This window comes from Equus caballus, chromosome 12, assembly GCF_041296265.1.
Source record: "Equus caballus isolate H_3958 breed thoroughbred chromosome 12, TB-T2T, whole genome shotgun sequence".
NCBI classification, from domain to species: domain Eukaryota; kingdom Metazoa; phylum Chordata; class Mammalia; order Perissodactyla; family Equidae; genus Equus; species Equus caballus.
In genome coordinates, this window is record NC_091695.1 from 35,676,279 (window position 1) to 35,691,217 (window position 14,939).

General features: G+C 39.9%; 1 protein-coding gene and 1 pseudogene across 1 annotated transcript; both read right to left on the minus strand.

Annotated features, from left to right (window-relative positions):
- Positions 1 to 6,062: 6,062 nt before the first annotated feature.
- On the minus strand, positions 6,063 to 10,822 carry LOC138916534 (olfactory receptor 4D11-like; annotated as a pseudogene).
- A 2,420-nt stretch (positions 10,823 to 13,242) lies between these two features.
- Positions 13,243 to 14,435, minus strand: LOC138916903 (olfactory receptor 4D10-like). Its single transcript, XM_070230508.1, has one exon. It carries the CDS (start codon positions 14,433 to 14,435, stop codon positions 13,500 to 13,502), a length of 936 nt encoding a protein of 311 aa, XP_070086609.1. The 3' UTR covers positions 13,243 to 13,499.
- Between the last annotated feature and the right edge of the window lie 504 nt (positions 14,436 to 14,939).

Genomic DNA, 14,939 nt, shown 5'->3' on the forward strand with positions numbered 1-14,939 from the left:
CCTGTTTCTCTTTCCTTCTTTGCTTCCTTCTTCTAGATATTTCTGTGACCGTATGAGGGTTCAGCAGAGCAACAGAATCAATAGGACATATATAGATATACAAGGTAAAATTATAATGAAGAGTTGGCTCACGTGATTATGGAAGCTGAGAAGTCCCAAGATCTGCTGTCTGCAAGTTGGAGACCCCGGAAGGCTGATGGTATAATTCAGTGCTAGTTTGATGACCTGAGAAGTAGGGAAGGCAATGTGTAAATCGCAGTCCGAGGGAAGGAGAAAATGAGATGAGATGTCCCAGCTCACGCTGTGAGGCAGGGAAAATGGGGCACATTTCTCCTTCCTCCACCTTTTGTTCTACTCAGACCCTCAGTGAATTGGATGATGTGTACCTTAATTGAGAAGGCAATTAGTCTGCTTTACTGAGTCCATCTATTCAACTGCTAATCTCATCTGGAAACACTCTCACAGACATACCCAGAAATAATGTTTAATCTGGGCGCCATGTCGCCTGTCAAGTTGACACAAAATTAACCATCATAATGACATTGAGATGGTCTTTTTGAGTGAAAGGCGACTCAAACATAGATCTTTTCGTCAGGAGGTTTACAGTTAAGACAATAAGAGTGTTGCAGGTGGTGGAGTCGGCAGAAAAAAGGGAGGAGGTACAAAATCATGAGGATGTATATGAAAATAGCCCCATTTGGGCATACGATGTTTTTAAACTCCATCCAGGAGGTGTGCTGAACAGTATCATATCCCACACTTGCATTTTGGATACACACGTGTGGATCCTCTGGAACAGTCAGGCAATTTGGATTTTACCACCTTCCTAGTTGGTGTGGCCTTGGGCAAATCACTCCATAATTGTACCAAACTCATGAGAAATACATGGGAGTTTCACAGGGAATGGCTTAGAGTCAGTTCTCAGCCTGCATCGTTATAATTTATCTACCACATGAAAATAATGAGACCTACCTCATACACAAGGTGCTTCTAAGGAGTAGATGAGATTGTATGTCTGTTTAGGAAACTGAAAGCAGCTGAGGATTCTTATTTTGCCAGTCTCATCAGCTCCAGGTGAGTGCTTCTTTCCTTATACATGCCAGGTTCATCTGTGGGGTTGTCTGGGACTGGTTCATCTTGCTATTGATTGTGTCGTTCAAAGCCCTCTTCTCAACACTTGAGGTAAGTGGCAAATACTCTCTCTCCTCTAGGGACTTTTTTCTTTTTCACTTATGAATTTGAGCTAAGACGTGTTCAAAAAATCAGAGTATTGTATCATACACCTCCTTAGAAACATAAATAAATTTGTGTACGCAGTTTAGATATAGTTATTTATATTACAATCCTTTATGGAAAGAAAATAGATTATAATCCTCATTTACAAATCCAATCATCTTGATATCAGGCCCCAGGGGGGTCCATGCTACTTCCAAGGTCTCAACATTATGGAAATGTTGGCAAAATAATGGAGGTTTGCTTTGCTGAAGTTTGTTTTTAGAAAACTTTCGTGGAGTGATTCTTGTACTGACTGCTTCATTTTATCTCTCCAAAACCTATAATATCCATGTGAAGTTGACATTACTGTCCTGATTTTATAGATGAGAAACTGAGACACAGAAAGATTAAGTAAGTTGCTCAAGGTCTCCCAGCTGGTAAAGCCAGGTCTCAATCCTAGATTTGTCTTATTCCAAAGACTTATGCTCTTAACTACTGCAACTATAGTTCTTCCCAGTGTTTATCAGCCCTTCCCAGAAAATGGTACAAAGAAAAAGGCTCAGAAAAATCTTTTTCAAATCAAGTTAGTCTGTGGGTGTAAGGAGCCTGCAGGTGGTGAGTGAGAGCTGTGACTGAGACTGCCTTAGTATGAGATGATGTCAGAAGTGACTCTGAAAAAAAAAAAGCAGAGTTTGAAGAAAGCAAATTTTATAGTCATTGTGGGTACCTCAACCAACTGCCTGGATCAGCTTCATGGTGCTTCAGTGGCAGGGGAAGTGAGTTCTGAGTAGCATCTCCTCAAACATAAACTCTCAAAAGTAATGGATCTGGTCTGTTCCTATGGATGCTGTCTTTTGCAAAGAGTGGGAAGGATACTTTGAAAGTATAGGATTACGCACATTGTAGTGAAACTCATGCATATAAGAGGGGGAAGGGGCCAAATGGATAGAGAAATATAATTTTATGTGTTGCAAGGTCAAAATAAGGATCACAGGAGTTCTTAAAAATCACACCAAAGAGGACCATCCTTTGGAAACAAGCTTATCAAGCATCTCGTAAGAACCTGCAAACTGAATGTTATCCCTATACTCCAGCTTCCCACTGAGGAAATGCTGCTCCTTTTTCTCTTTCCTAACATTGAAAAGCCTCTACTCTTGAATGAATCTCTAAAAATTTTAGGAACATTATTCATATTCAGTTGCACATGAGGACACAGATAAGCTAGCCATTCAAAGACCTTGCTTAAAGCCCCAAACTTCTACTTCCAGACAAGAAGCAAAGCTGGCTAGGAAGCATATAATGAATTTAGGAAGGCTTTTAGAGTGCTGTTTTTCAAGGCAATCACCCTCCTGAGAGCTGGGGATGTGAACACCTTCTCAATTGCCTTCAAATAATTTTCAATCTCAACATCATGCCAAGTAAAATACATCCCATCCCCCCGCGTCAACTGACCTTCTAATATTTTTCAAGCCACACTTCCCCACTTCCTAGTCATGAAAAACTAACCTTTTTCTTTGCTTCATTAAGAGTTTTGGTTTCAAAAGGAACATTCCACACAATGGCAGCATTTTTGACAAATAAGCCCTAACAGCTTATCAGTTTTAGAAGTTCACACACCCCAACACTAACTGACATCAGTCTTCAAGTGGGAAATTGATCCTCTTATAATGCTCCAACTGCATCTTATAAGATGTAGGCTCTGGCGAAATTCATTGTTTAATGGAAAGCCTAGCTCAAGGCTAGTGATTTTTTTTTATCTTCTTCCTTCATATGGGAAATGGCAACCTCAGGGAATCATATCATTCGACAATTCCACTTTGCCTTACCGTGACTCAGCTACGTCTATTAGTCTGTCAGCCACAAGCCTATTAAAGTAATCAGTAAAGGGAATATAGTTGCATATGGATGTGGAAGCTGAGTGACCAATTCAATGGAGTTCCTGTAGGAGTCATTAAAATGTCATCAAGCCCTCCTCCTCTCTCTCCCTCATCTCCATGTTCCATCTCACATGTACATGCAGAGGCACTAGTGCACTTTCAGTACACATATCTTTCTCTAGACAGTGCATCATCCCTCTTGGTTCAAGAAGAAAGCATTTTAAACTACACCAAGGGCTGTGCTGTCTTCCTTCTAACCAAAATTGCTTTGCTTTAATTGGCTGAGATGTAAAGCTTAATTAAAAGAGTAGTAATGGAAAAATCAAATCTTTGTGGCTACTGTCAGGGCAGCTGTCAGAGATTGATTGATGTGGATTTATATGTCCAATTTCGTTGAATGCAATGTGTTCATTGATACTACACAATTATCTTAATCTACATCTCTAAGACCCACAGCTCCCTTAGAATCTAGGAAGGTAGCCTAGTGACAGCTGTTGATATTCATCAGGTTAATTACTTCAGAATTATTTTATGTTATTGGGTTCACAGGTACCAAGAGATGTTGATCATTGAAATATTTGATTCAGGGAGCAATGTAAGAAAGGGTATTTTGAAAGCTATGTGTGTGTCCAGAGCAGCCAGTCGACTTTTCCATGGGTCTTAGCAGCAGAGCTTAAAAATAATAAAGGCTGATTTAGTTGGAAAAAATGCAGCCCACCTTTAGATTTTACACCATCCAGATCAATGATAGATGTTTTTGTAATCAGATGTAATTCTTTCCCCTTCCCCTGGATTATTGAATCAGATTGTGTTGTGTGTTTAAACGTGGCTTGAGGAAGTCTCAGGGACAGTGATGTGGCAAGGGTTCTTTGGTTCTTGGTCTCTTGGGGTTATGCTTCTGAGATACAGTTAGTGATTCAGACCCCATAGATCTTTGGTGCCATCCAATTCTGACATAGTGATAAAAATCTGATTTGAGTAAGTCACGAGACATAGGAAGGAGAGAAAAGGACACGTTGGCATGAAATAGACTATAAAGTAGTTTGTGGTATGCATTTTTCATAGGCAATTTCATATAGGAAAGCTTAGAGACTCGCGACCAGTGCTGCCTGAACAAAGGAAGCAGGACCTTGTGAACAGTGACTCGACAAATGTGAATTATTCTTAGAATTTTCATTTTAGGGGAAGCAGGTTAATATTGTAAAAATTTAGTATTGATAGACCAGGTGACAAGCAATTGCAGTGAATTGAACCAGTTTGGCAATGAATGCTTATGGTGCCATTCCAGACCCAAAGTGGGACATAAGTAAAGTTTGTCCTCAACGCTCAGTATCCTTTGGCTAACTCTGCTTGGGCTCTTCTCTGTCCTGGGTGCTCTGACATCTTGTTCTGATCCCTTATCTCTACTCTAAAAGCCAAGGGTTTATATTTGACCCATTACCTTCTTTTAATATGAAACTCTCCTATGCTTTATCTCAACAGTTTCTGGATGACTCTTTAAGTTGTAACAATAAGAAGCAAAGCTATTGTCACATTTTAATGACCAAAAGCTGGAAATTTTAAGATGAAAGATGCTTTGAATTCAACGTACATTCCCATGTTTTCTACCCCATCAGTTTTTTCCCAATAATGAGGAGTATGGGTCCTGTAGGAGAAGAGTGTAACAGGTCGATGGGGATTAGGGTTAGGGTCGGGTCAGAATGTGCGTAATGCACAGCCATTTGGATGATATTAATAATGACATTAGCCTTTCACTGAGCATTTACTACCTGCCAGGCATTGTATGTTTCACATATACCATCTCATTTTAACCCTGACAACAACTCCATGACATGTAAATAAGTACCTTATTATAGATGACCTATGACTTCTGAAGACATAAAATAACCTGCTCAAGATTAGGCAACTGGGGGATGGCAGAGATAGGATTTGGACCCAAGGCTGTATGACTCTGAGGTTAGAGCATTCAGCTATAATGGTTTACTTTTACCATGATTTCCCAGACAAAAACACTAGCCTATACTTCTTCTTCACAAACACCAATAGATTGAAAAACAGACTGTTTAGAGTTTTATCTTCTTTAATCCTTCCTCTCTCTCTTGGGCAGTGAGAAGTGGGAAGAGTGTAAATTCTCAATGGAGAAGCCAATCTGAGATTGGTCCTGGTAAGGCTGGACTAGAAGATCAGTTTTGGAATAATGAGAATGGCTTGCTCTTTGTGTAGGATCTCTGAGGTTCTGCCTTTGTCTAAACCTACCACAAGAATGTGAATCTGGTACATGTAGTTCTGCATGACATAAATCCCTGTAGGCCATTATTGGAAATCTTTCAAGCCTTCTTCATTCCTGATAGGAATCCAGGAGGACAACCATTGTGTGCCTTTGAGGTTCTCAAGAGGTCACAAGCCCATGTAGAGTTCAACTAAGCAGAAAAAATGTCTTAATCTGTGATGGGCCATATGTCCCCATATATGTGTGCTTCAGATGCACTGATCATGAAATCTTTCTAGAACAGGATCACAGTTTGGCATAGACAGGTCCAGTAATGTAATAAATTACATCCACATAGTTTAAGAGCAATCAATCGGGTATCTGAAGACTTATCTCTGTAATTAAGTGGATGTGGGATCTTGAGCAAATCACTCTAACTCTAGGCTTCTGTTTACTTACCTCTTGACAAGGAGATGGATTCAATCATTCTCTTCACTTGCCATATAGTTGTCCTGATTGACACATTGTTACTTTGATATTTGAATGGAAATACATCAATGAGCTCAATCCTATAACACTAGTTACTTCATGCTTACCAGAAGCTTGGGTTACCAGCAACCTATTAACTTTACTAGGAAAATAAATTGTTACCTAGTAAATGTATATTAGTTTATTGACAACATATTTGAGTATGTAAATAGAACTTGTGGGAAAAATAATGTATTTAGTCCTTGGTGATGAAGAGGTTGGAAACTCTTACTCTATTCCACCACAGAAGGCATGAGTCTTCTCTTCAGTCTCTTCATGGCTGACTTCATTTCTTGGTTCCTCAGAGTGTAGATCAAGGGGTTCATCAGAGGGGAGATGACAGTGAAGGTGACAGAGATGGCTTTATCTGTGGGGAGGGCAGTGAAGGGCCGGGCGTAGACATAGATACAGGGCACAAAGTGCAGGGTCACCACAGTGATGTGTGAGGTGCAGGTGGAGATGGCTTTCCTCCTGCCCTCCCCTGCCTGAGACCTCAGCATCATTAGGATGACTGTGTAGGACACAAGCAGGAAGATAAACCAAAGGGTAGTGACTAAGCCATTGTTGGAAATCATCAGGAGCTCAAGTGCAGAGGTGTCTACAGGCGAGTTTGAGGACATGGGGGACATCACAGTAGAAGCTGTCAAGAACATTGGGTCCACAGAAAGGGAGGGGCAGCAATAGGGAAATTTGCACGATGGAGTGGACAAAGCCCCCCACCCAGGAAGCCAAAATGAGGGCAGTGCATCGCCCCCTACTCATGATGGTGACATAATGCAGGGGCTTGGAGATGGCTATGTAGCGATCAAATGCCATCACAGAGAGAGAGAAAATATCCACTCCACCAAGCAGGTGGAAGAAAAATATTTGCATCATGCAGCTAGTATAGGATATGGTCTTTATCTTTGACAGAAGGTCTACCAGGACCTTTGGAGCGGTGATGGAGGAGAAGCAGATGTCAAGGATGGCTAGATTGCGGAGCAGGAAGTACATGGGGGTGTGAAGGCGAGACTCACAGGTCACAGTGACCATGATGAGGAGGTTTCCCAGAAGAGTTGTCATGTACACAAAACACAGGAAAATAAATAAGACCAAACTGAGATCTTGGGACTGAGTAAGTCCTAGAAATATAAATTCTTTTACCCTGGTGCCATTTCCCAACTCCACTGAATCATATTTCTTCTTCTTCGCATTGCTTGGAAAAAATTAAAAGTGTTATTTCAGAAAGTGTTTACTTTCCATTAATAGATTCATGTTTACAGAGTCAGGTATTAGGTCAGAAAACTAGTGAGGTGTTATCAGTATATGAAGAGCCTTTCCAAGGTTATTGCTAACATGTCCTACATGACATCTCATTACACAAGCATGCATTTAGTTATTGTTTTCTTCTGTAATTTATAAGTATTTCAGAAAATGCATAAAAATAGTGTTCTCGGAATATAAGTTCCAAGTATCCAAGATAAACAAGTGAATGTTAAATATTCAGAAATGGAGTATTTTGGCACAAGGGATACAAAAATGGATGCAGTTTGGTGTGTGGATAAGACAATGCCTATTAGGTACCACTGGGGTCCTTTGAGGATCCACACGAGTATGGGTTTTTTCCAGACTGGGTGCTCCGTTTAAATACTTTAAGAACTCCTATCTGCAACATGGTTGTCCTTCAACTGAATTTCACAGAAGCACTCCTCCTTTTTTTGAATCACAAGTTTAATGCTGTGAAAAATTAGAAAATTTTAAAGCTGTAAAATTCTTCTCTATTGTTCTTATCTTCCTTAAATGGATTTCTTTGTTTCTGTCTTTACTTTAAACTACTTTAGGTACCAAAAGCCCTGGAGTTGAATAACTCCTCAGCTATGAAATAAAAGTGGTAACGCAGAGCTTCTCTTATGTTCACTGGTCAAATTTATTTCCTAAATGCTATTTTTTTATTGCGCTGTCATTGACATAAAATAGAATCATATGTTTGAAGCGTACACCTTGATAAATTTTGACATAAGCGTATACCCACAAAATCATCACTGTGTTGAAGATAGTTAATATATTTATCAATGCAAAAATGTCTTTGTGGCCATTTATAATATGTCCCTTCTGCCCTTCCTTCTTCAGGTAACCATTGATCTGTGCTCTGTCACTATCTATTAGTTTGTGTTTTCTAGAACTTTCTATAAATGGAATCCTACAATGTGTACTCTCTTTTTGTTTGGCTTCTTTCACTTACAAAATACATCCATGTTTTTGCATGTGCCAATATTTTTTTCCTTTTTATAGTATGCATGTGCCACATTTTGTTTTTCAGTTTGCTTGTTGATGAATCTTTGGATTGTCTCTAGTTTTTGGCTATTACACATAAAGCTTTTATGAATGTTCGTGTATAGGTCTTTGTGTGGACATATATTCCCATTTCTCTTAGGTACGTACCTAAGAATAGGATGGTTGTAACTCTTAAAATTCAATAGGAAAACAAACCACCTAATTAAAAAACAGGGGGCAAATGCTTTGAACAGGCACTTCAACAAGAAGATATAGGGATGGCCGATAAGCACATGAAAACATGCTCAACATCATTCATCACTGGGGAAATGTAAATGAAAGCCATAGTGAGATAACAGTACACATCTACTAAAATGGCTAAAATAAAGAAGGTGGATATATGAAGAGTTGACAAAAATGTAGAGGAATTGTAACTCTGGTGGGAATGCACAATGATGCAACCACTTTTGAAAACAGTTTATCAGTTTCCTAAAATGTTAAGTGTGTGCTTACAATATAATCATTTTGCTTTTGAATTCCTTTCTTATTTTTTGTGAATCCTTGAAAGGGACTTAATTTCTTTCTTTACAGTTTATCTCTTTTTTATTACCATAATCAGAAAGAAAAGAAAGGTGAAAGTCACTTCTTTCACTTTTTGGGTGGGTTTTCCAGTACAAATGAAGAAATTTATTTTCACCTAGCTCACTTTCTGTTCAAGTTGTCTTTCTTCTGTATGTAATTTTGTTTAAAGTCTACTTAATATGGGAGACTAAACAAGCCACCAAGAGTAATCAGAGCATGCAGGCAGATACCTGGCAGCCTCTGGCATCACATAGCCTGTTCAAATCCCAGCTGGGTACTTACTGGTTACGGTATAAGAGAAGTTACTTTACCCCTTTGGCCTCAGCTTCCGCATCAGTATTTGGAAACAATAGCATCTTCCTTGTGTGATTTTTGTGAGGATTAAATGAATTAATCTATGCAAAAGCATCAATACTTAGAGCATTGCCTAAGCAATAAGTGTGCTTATGTGTGTGTTACCTTAAAGTAAAACTCCAGGTTAGTAACTGTCACAGGCACACAGCTCCTTTAAATGTACTGACAATCTTTTAGAGGAGCTGTACATTTTCTAGAATATGTTTTCTAAAACAGCTTCATCAAAACATACTTTTTTGGGGGAAAATAGGGGGTATGTTTCTTTTACTGTCAATGAGAGTGGCCCAGAGGGTGGTTACAGTGTATGGTAGCAAGGAAAGTGCTTGCTTGGTTTGGTTTCTTATCTGACATCATCCTAGCAGACCAGAGAAATCTGGTGCAGGTCTCTGCAGTGAGAGCTATCTGTGCTCAAGTCCTGGCTTTGTCACTGTGTCATTTGGGTAAGTGAGAGACCTCATGGAGTCTCCACTTCTTCATCTGTGGAATGGGGATTATAGTAATATCCACCTCACAGGGAAGTTATGGGGATTAGGTGAATTAACATATGCAGAGTCTCAGCACACATGGCTGCTTATCTGTTGTGATGTGTATTATGCTGGGTAACCTTAACCCAGGAGGCTTATCAGGAAATAGAGTGTGTTGAACTAATTAGTAGCTGAGCTATCAATTCTGACTAGTTAAAGTGGGGAAATGATCACCGGAAAACACCAACTCAATCTAGTTACTAGAGATAATGAGGAGGTCCTACCTAGTTATGAAAACACTCCACAGGGACCTCCACGTAAACCATAGACAATGGTCTACACAGAAGGGTAGAAGGTACAGTACCTCATACTCCAAGTCAGGCCTGTTTGTCAGAAAGGAATAGGTCCATGTTCACAAACTACCTTTCGTAATTCAGACAACATCCTCCACCTTCTGCTCCATTTTTCTGCTATTTTTACTCCATTTCATTATTTAACAAATATTGATTAAAAATTGGCAGAGGTCTAGGTTATTTGAGAGAAATGAATATAATACCAAACCAGTGGAGAAACAACTGAAATATAATAGTGATACGGGTGTGATGGGGACCGTCATAAGACAGATGAGCTGTGTGTGAGAAAAGGGTGATTTCTCACCAAGAGGCTCAGAGGAAGCTGCATGGAGGAGGTGACATTTATGTTTGGGGCACATGGGAGTGGAGAGAACGGGAGACCTGGCTTTAGGGGACCCCTTGAATATATAACAGTTGCTGATGAGTGGGAGGTTTGGCTGGAAAGAAAAGGATGCAAATATGTAGGCATGGAAAGAAAATCGTTGTAAAATTTTAGTTCTTGATAAATCTAAGGACAGGCATGTAGGTGTTCATTGTCCTATTCTTTCAACTTTTTTTGAAATATTTTATTTTCTTTCTAGTTTTAAATTTAGCATTTCAGTTTGAGGAGATCCATCTACATGAAATAAGCATGAGAAAAATCTCTTGTTTGTGCAATTCAAGGGATCCCAGGAAAAAAGAGTTTCCTCCTCCCTACTTCCAAACTGAACTCATTTCTATGACTCTCCTTACACAATATCTTCTTTGTTCATATTTCTTAGTTGCGCTGTCTGCCACTGATAGTTCACCCTGGAATGCAGCATCTTGGGTATATATTGCATTATTTTTAGTCAAAGTGTATTTATTAATCTTAACGATTCCATCTAGATTTCAGTTTTTCTCACTCCTCTTCTCATGCTTATTCATTGACGCTCAGACACCATAGTCATTCACACTCATGTAGAGTTATGTTTCTTACCTAAAATTTCCAATCTCCTTCTCCAACATCTTAAACAATGTTCACACGAACCTTGGGAATCATTTGGCTTCAGAAAATTCTGTTAAATACCCCTCTGAAAGCCAGTGATTTCAGTGGCTTTCTTTATGCGGAAAAGGGCAGACTCAGGGAATAATATTTCCTTGGCTCTTCCACACTGATTCACAGTGTTCCATCATATGTACCAATTTGTCAATCCCAGAACTAGTGTGAGAATTATCAGAGGGCATATGATTGGATGTGGTTGTGGAAAAATTCTACTGATGGAGAGGTGGTTTCAGTGGGAGTAATCAAGATGTGACTCAGGCACATGTCCTTAGGAACACACTTTTTGTGTAGGATCTAAAAGTTTTTAGCAGTGACAAAGATTCTCCCCTTGACCAAACTCTACTCAGGCTCCCCTGAACTTCTCAACTAGGCCTCCATTTTGGGACCTCCATGCTTGTCTCTGCATTGTCAAATTTTAACAGGAATTCTGCTAATTCAGTTTAGCCAAAATCCCCCACCCTCCATGTTGATCACCATCAGTGTGTAATCAGGTTCCTCACCATCCACCATGCCCCAAGTGATATTTGATCACCCTGGCCTGCCTTCAGCAAGAATCCTGTTAGGTCAGTTTACCCAGAATTCCACCTTACCTCTGATGTTTCCCCTAGTAGTTTTTCTGTTGGGACATAAATGCCTATTCTTAGGGATTCTGCACAACTTCCTTAGGCAGTTTCACCCATGTAGGGTAATTCCTGAAGTGTGACACACAAGTATTGGAAGGAGCCATTGGACCTGAAAGGATTATGTAGATGAGAGTGAAGGAGATCTCAATGGGCGGATGAAGAAAGTGGGTGATGGAGTTCTCACAGGACATACACATCACCAGGAAATCCACACTGGATCCATCAGCAACTCCTACTTGCTCGACTTTCAGAGTTCTTCACCATTCTCACCACCTCCACTGTTACTACCCTAAGTTGTGTCTTCATTATTTCTTTCCTGGGACTTTTGCAATAGCTTCTTAATTGGTCTCCCTGTTTTTTCCTTGCCCCACCTCAGTCTATTCATAACAGTAAGCACTGCATTTCTGCTAAAACATTCATCACTATTCTGCTCTTCAAAGCCCTTCAAAATGCATCGCATCTTATTTAGGTGAAAGTCAAAATCCTCACAATGTCTAAAAGGTCCTAAGGACCTGATCCCGTGGCCTCATTATCTCTCTGACTACAGTTATTACCTGTCTCCTCCTTGCTTCCTCTCATCTTCTTATGAAGGCCTGGGCACATCCCCACCTGAGGACCTTTGCATGTCTGATTTTTGAACTGACATTTGTACTGTGACATGAACATTTGTCTAATTTCAAAAATTTTAAGATCTAGGATCTACCTGCAGAAATGAAGGGCAAAAAAGAAAAACTCCCAAATGCTGTAAATAGCAGAACAAGAAAACAAATAAAAACCAAGTTCATGTATTGAATAATGTTTTTCCGTTCATGCCAACCTTTTTGAATGTATATGCGTAGTCTGAAGCAGCTTCATAGGTTTCTGTCATTTTTAGGGAGTCATGTTAACAGAAAATAATAACAAATCCATTGTTTTCTTACTCCTATTCTCCAATGATTTGAGAAACAGAAAGGAGTGAGAGGTGATATTCATTCACTGAGTTCTTTAACTCAACCATTTTTTGGACAGTTTTCTACGTTCTACTTGCTGTGCTAGGTGCTGGGGATACAATACATAAATCATAGCCCTACTCGGGGAATAGGAGGAAGGAGGACAGGGAATTGGAAACAAGGTCCTGAGTGTGGTGCTTGAGCTGAGCCCCGGTCGCTGAGGCAATGTCATGGAAGTGTGGTCAGTAGGCGTGGGGTTCAGAGGAAGGTCAGGGTAAGGACCTACATGAGGTCATAGAACCCATAGTTACTGGGGTCCACATTCTAACTCAAGCTGTGCTGGCTTCCAAAGCACTTGCACTCAACCACTGGAGTGTGGGCTTCAGACGGAAAAATCTTCAGGTAGTAGTTATTTAATTTACTCATATCAGAAAGTCAGAGGAGGAACTTAATTTGAGTGTGCTTAGTTCATTAAAATGTGATTACTTCATGAAAGACCTTAGCAATCCAATGCCCAAGCTGCATTATGTTTCTCAGCTCCCTTCCTGGTAACAAGAATATAGTGGGAATGTCTGAGTATATATATATTTGCTTTTTCTTATTGTTAATTTTATTTATACAATTGGAGATTTCCGTGTTGTTGTAAGTGATAACCAAGAGAGGTCCCACCTTAATCCATTTTCCCCCAATGATCATTTCACAATCTATATGTATATCAAAACATCAAGTTGTACATCTGAAGTAAACAACATTTGTATTTCTCAATTATATGCAATAGAGCTGAATGAAACCCCCACAACAATTCCAATGTGATAAAGTTTCTGAGTGCATACATATTCTCTTTTCTTTATTTCTTCCAAGGCTTTATTGCATAAGCATTATGCAACTCTTCAGCTAACAGTTTGATTTCTCTGCTTCCTTTTGCAACATGAAACGTATCTTTTTACATTATTATTGCATGCCAAACAGAATCTTTGAAAGTCGTGTGCATCTCAGTAGAAATATCAAAATTATTTAGAAATCCTTTAGTCAATGCGGTTTATTTGATGAACATTTTCAAAGGTGGTGAGAAGGAGTGAGCGACCAGTCTATATCCTCTCAGAAGGTACACATCTTCTTCTCAGTTTCCTGATGGCTGAATTCATCTCCTGGTTCCTCAGAGTGTAGATCAAGGGGTTCAGCAGAGGGGAGATGACAGTGAAGGTGATGGAGATGGCCTTATCTGTGGGGAGAGCATTGAAGGGCCGGGCATAGACATAGATACAGGGCACAAAGTGCAAGGTCACCACAGTGATGTGTGAGGTGCAGGTGGAGATGGCTTTCCTCCTGCCCTCCCCTGCCTGAGACCTCAGCATCATTAGGATGACTGTGTAGGACACAAACAGGAAGATAAACCACAGTGTGGTGAGCAGCCCACTAATGGAAATCATCAGTAGCTCAAGCACAAAAATGTCAGTACGGGCTAGTTTGAGGACCTGGGGGACATCACAGTAGAAAGTATCAAGAACATTGGGTCCACAGAATGGGAGGGGCAGCAACAGGGAAATCTGCACGATGCAGTGGACAAAGCCCCCCAGCCAGCAGGCTACAATGAGGGCAGTGCATCGCCCTCTGCTCATGATGGTCACGTAGTGCAGGGGCTTGGAGATGGCCACATAGCGATCAAATGCCATCACCGACAAAGAACATACGTCCAACCCTCCAACAAGGTGGAAGAAAAACATCTGAGTGAAGCAGCCATTGAAGGAGATGGTCTTTCTCTGTGACAGAATGTCCACCAGAACCTTGGGAGCTGTGATGGAGGAAAAGCAGATGTCGGCAATAGACAAATTCCGGAGCAAAAAATACATGGGGGTGTGAAGGCGAGATTCACAGGTCACCATGACCATGATGAGGAGGTTTCCCAGCAGAGTTGTCACATACACCCAAAGCAGGAAAAGAAATAAGACCCAGTTCAGTTCTTGATTCTGGGTTAGGCCAAGGAAAATAAATTCTTTGACCCTCGTGCAGTTTTTTAGCTCCATTGAGTCAACTTCTTTCTTGTTTCAAGCTTCTTCATTTGAAAAGACTTGGCTATTTATTTTGTTTTCTTCTCAAGCACTAAGAATACAATTCAGAATGTTCCTCGCGTGGTTGCGCTGTTTGTGATTTGTTGTTTTGTCTAAATTTTTAAGATTGCAGTCAGTTTGGTGATCAAATCAAATTATCCCATGTAAAGTCATTCAATAATTCTGTTCTTATAAAACTATTTTTGAAAAGAACAAACTTTATGTTCAGCAGTGATGCTTACATAACATTTTATTTAATTTATTTTAGTTTTCAAATTTTGCTATTGTTTTCTTCCATCCAAATATATCGAATGTCCAAAATATCTGAATCATAAACAGAAAGATAAGTACAATGTGGTTCCAGCCACAGTAGACTCATAGTATGAAAGTTTAATATTCATATTAGCGAACTTTCTGTTGACTTCCACAGGGTCTTGTCTTGCTAAAAAGAAAAAAAGAGTATCATTCTGTTTCTTACTA

What these genes read in the sequence shown, in the direction of transcription:
- LOC138916903 (XM_070230508.1), bottom strand. Translation starts at nt 14,435, where the DNA reads ATGGAGCTAAAAAACTGCACGAGGGTCAAAGAATTTATTTTCCTTGGC.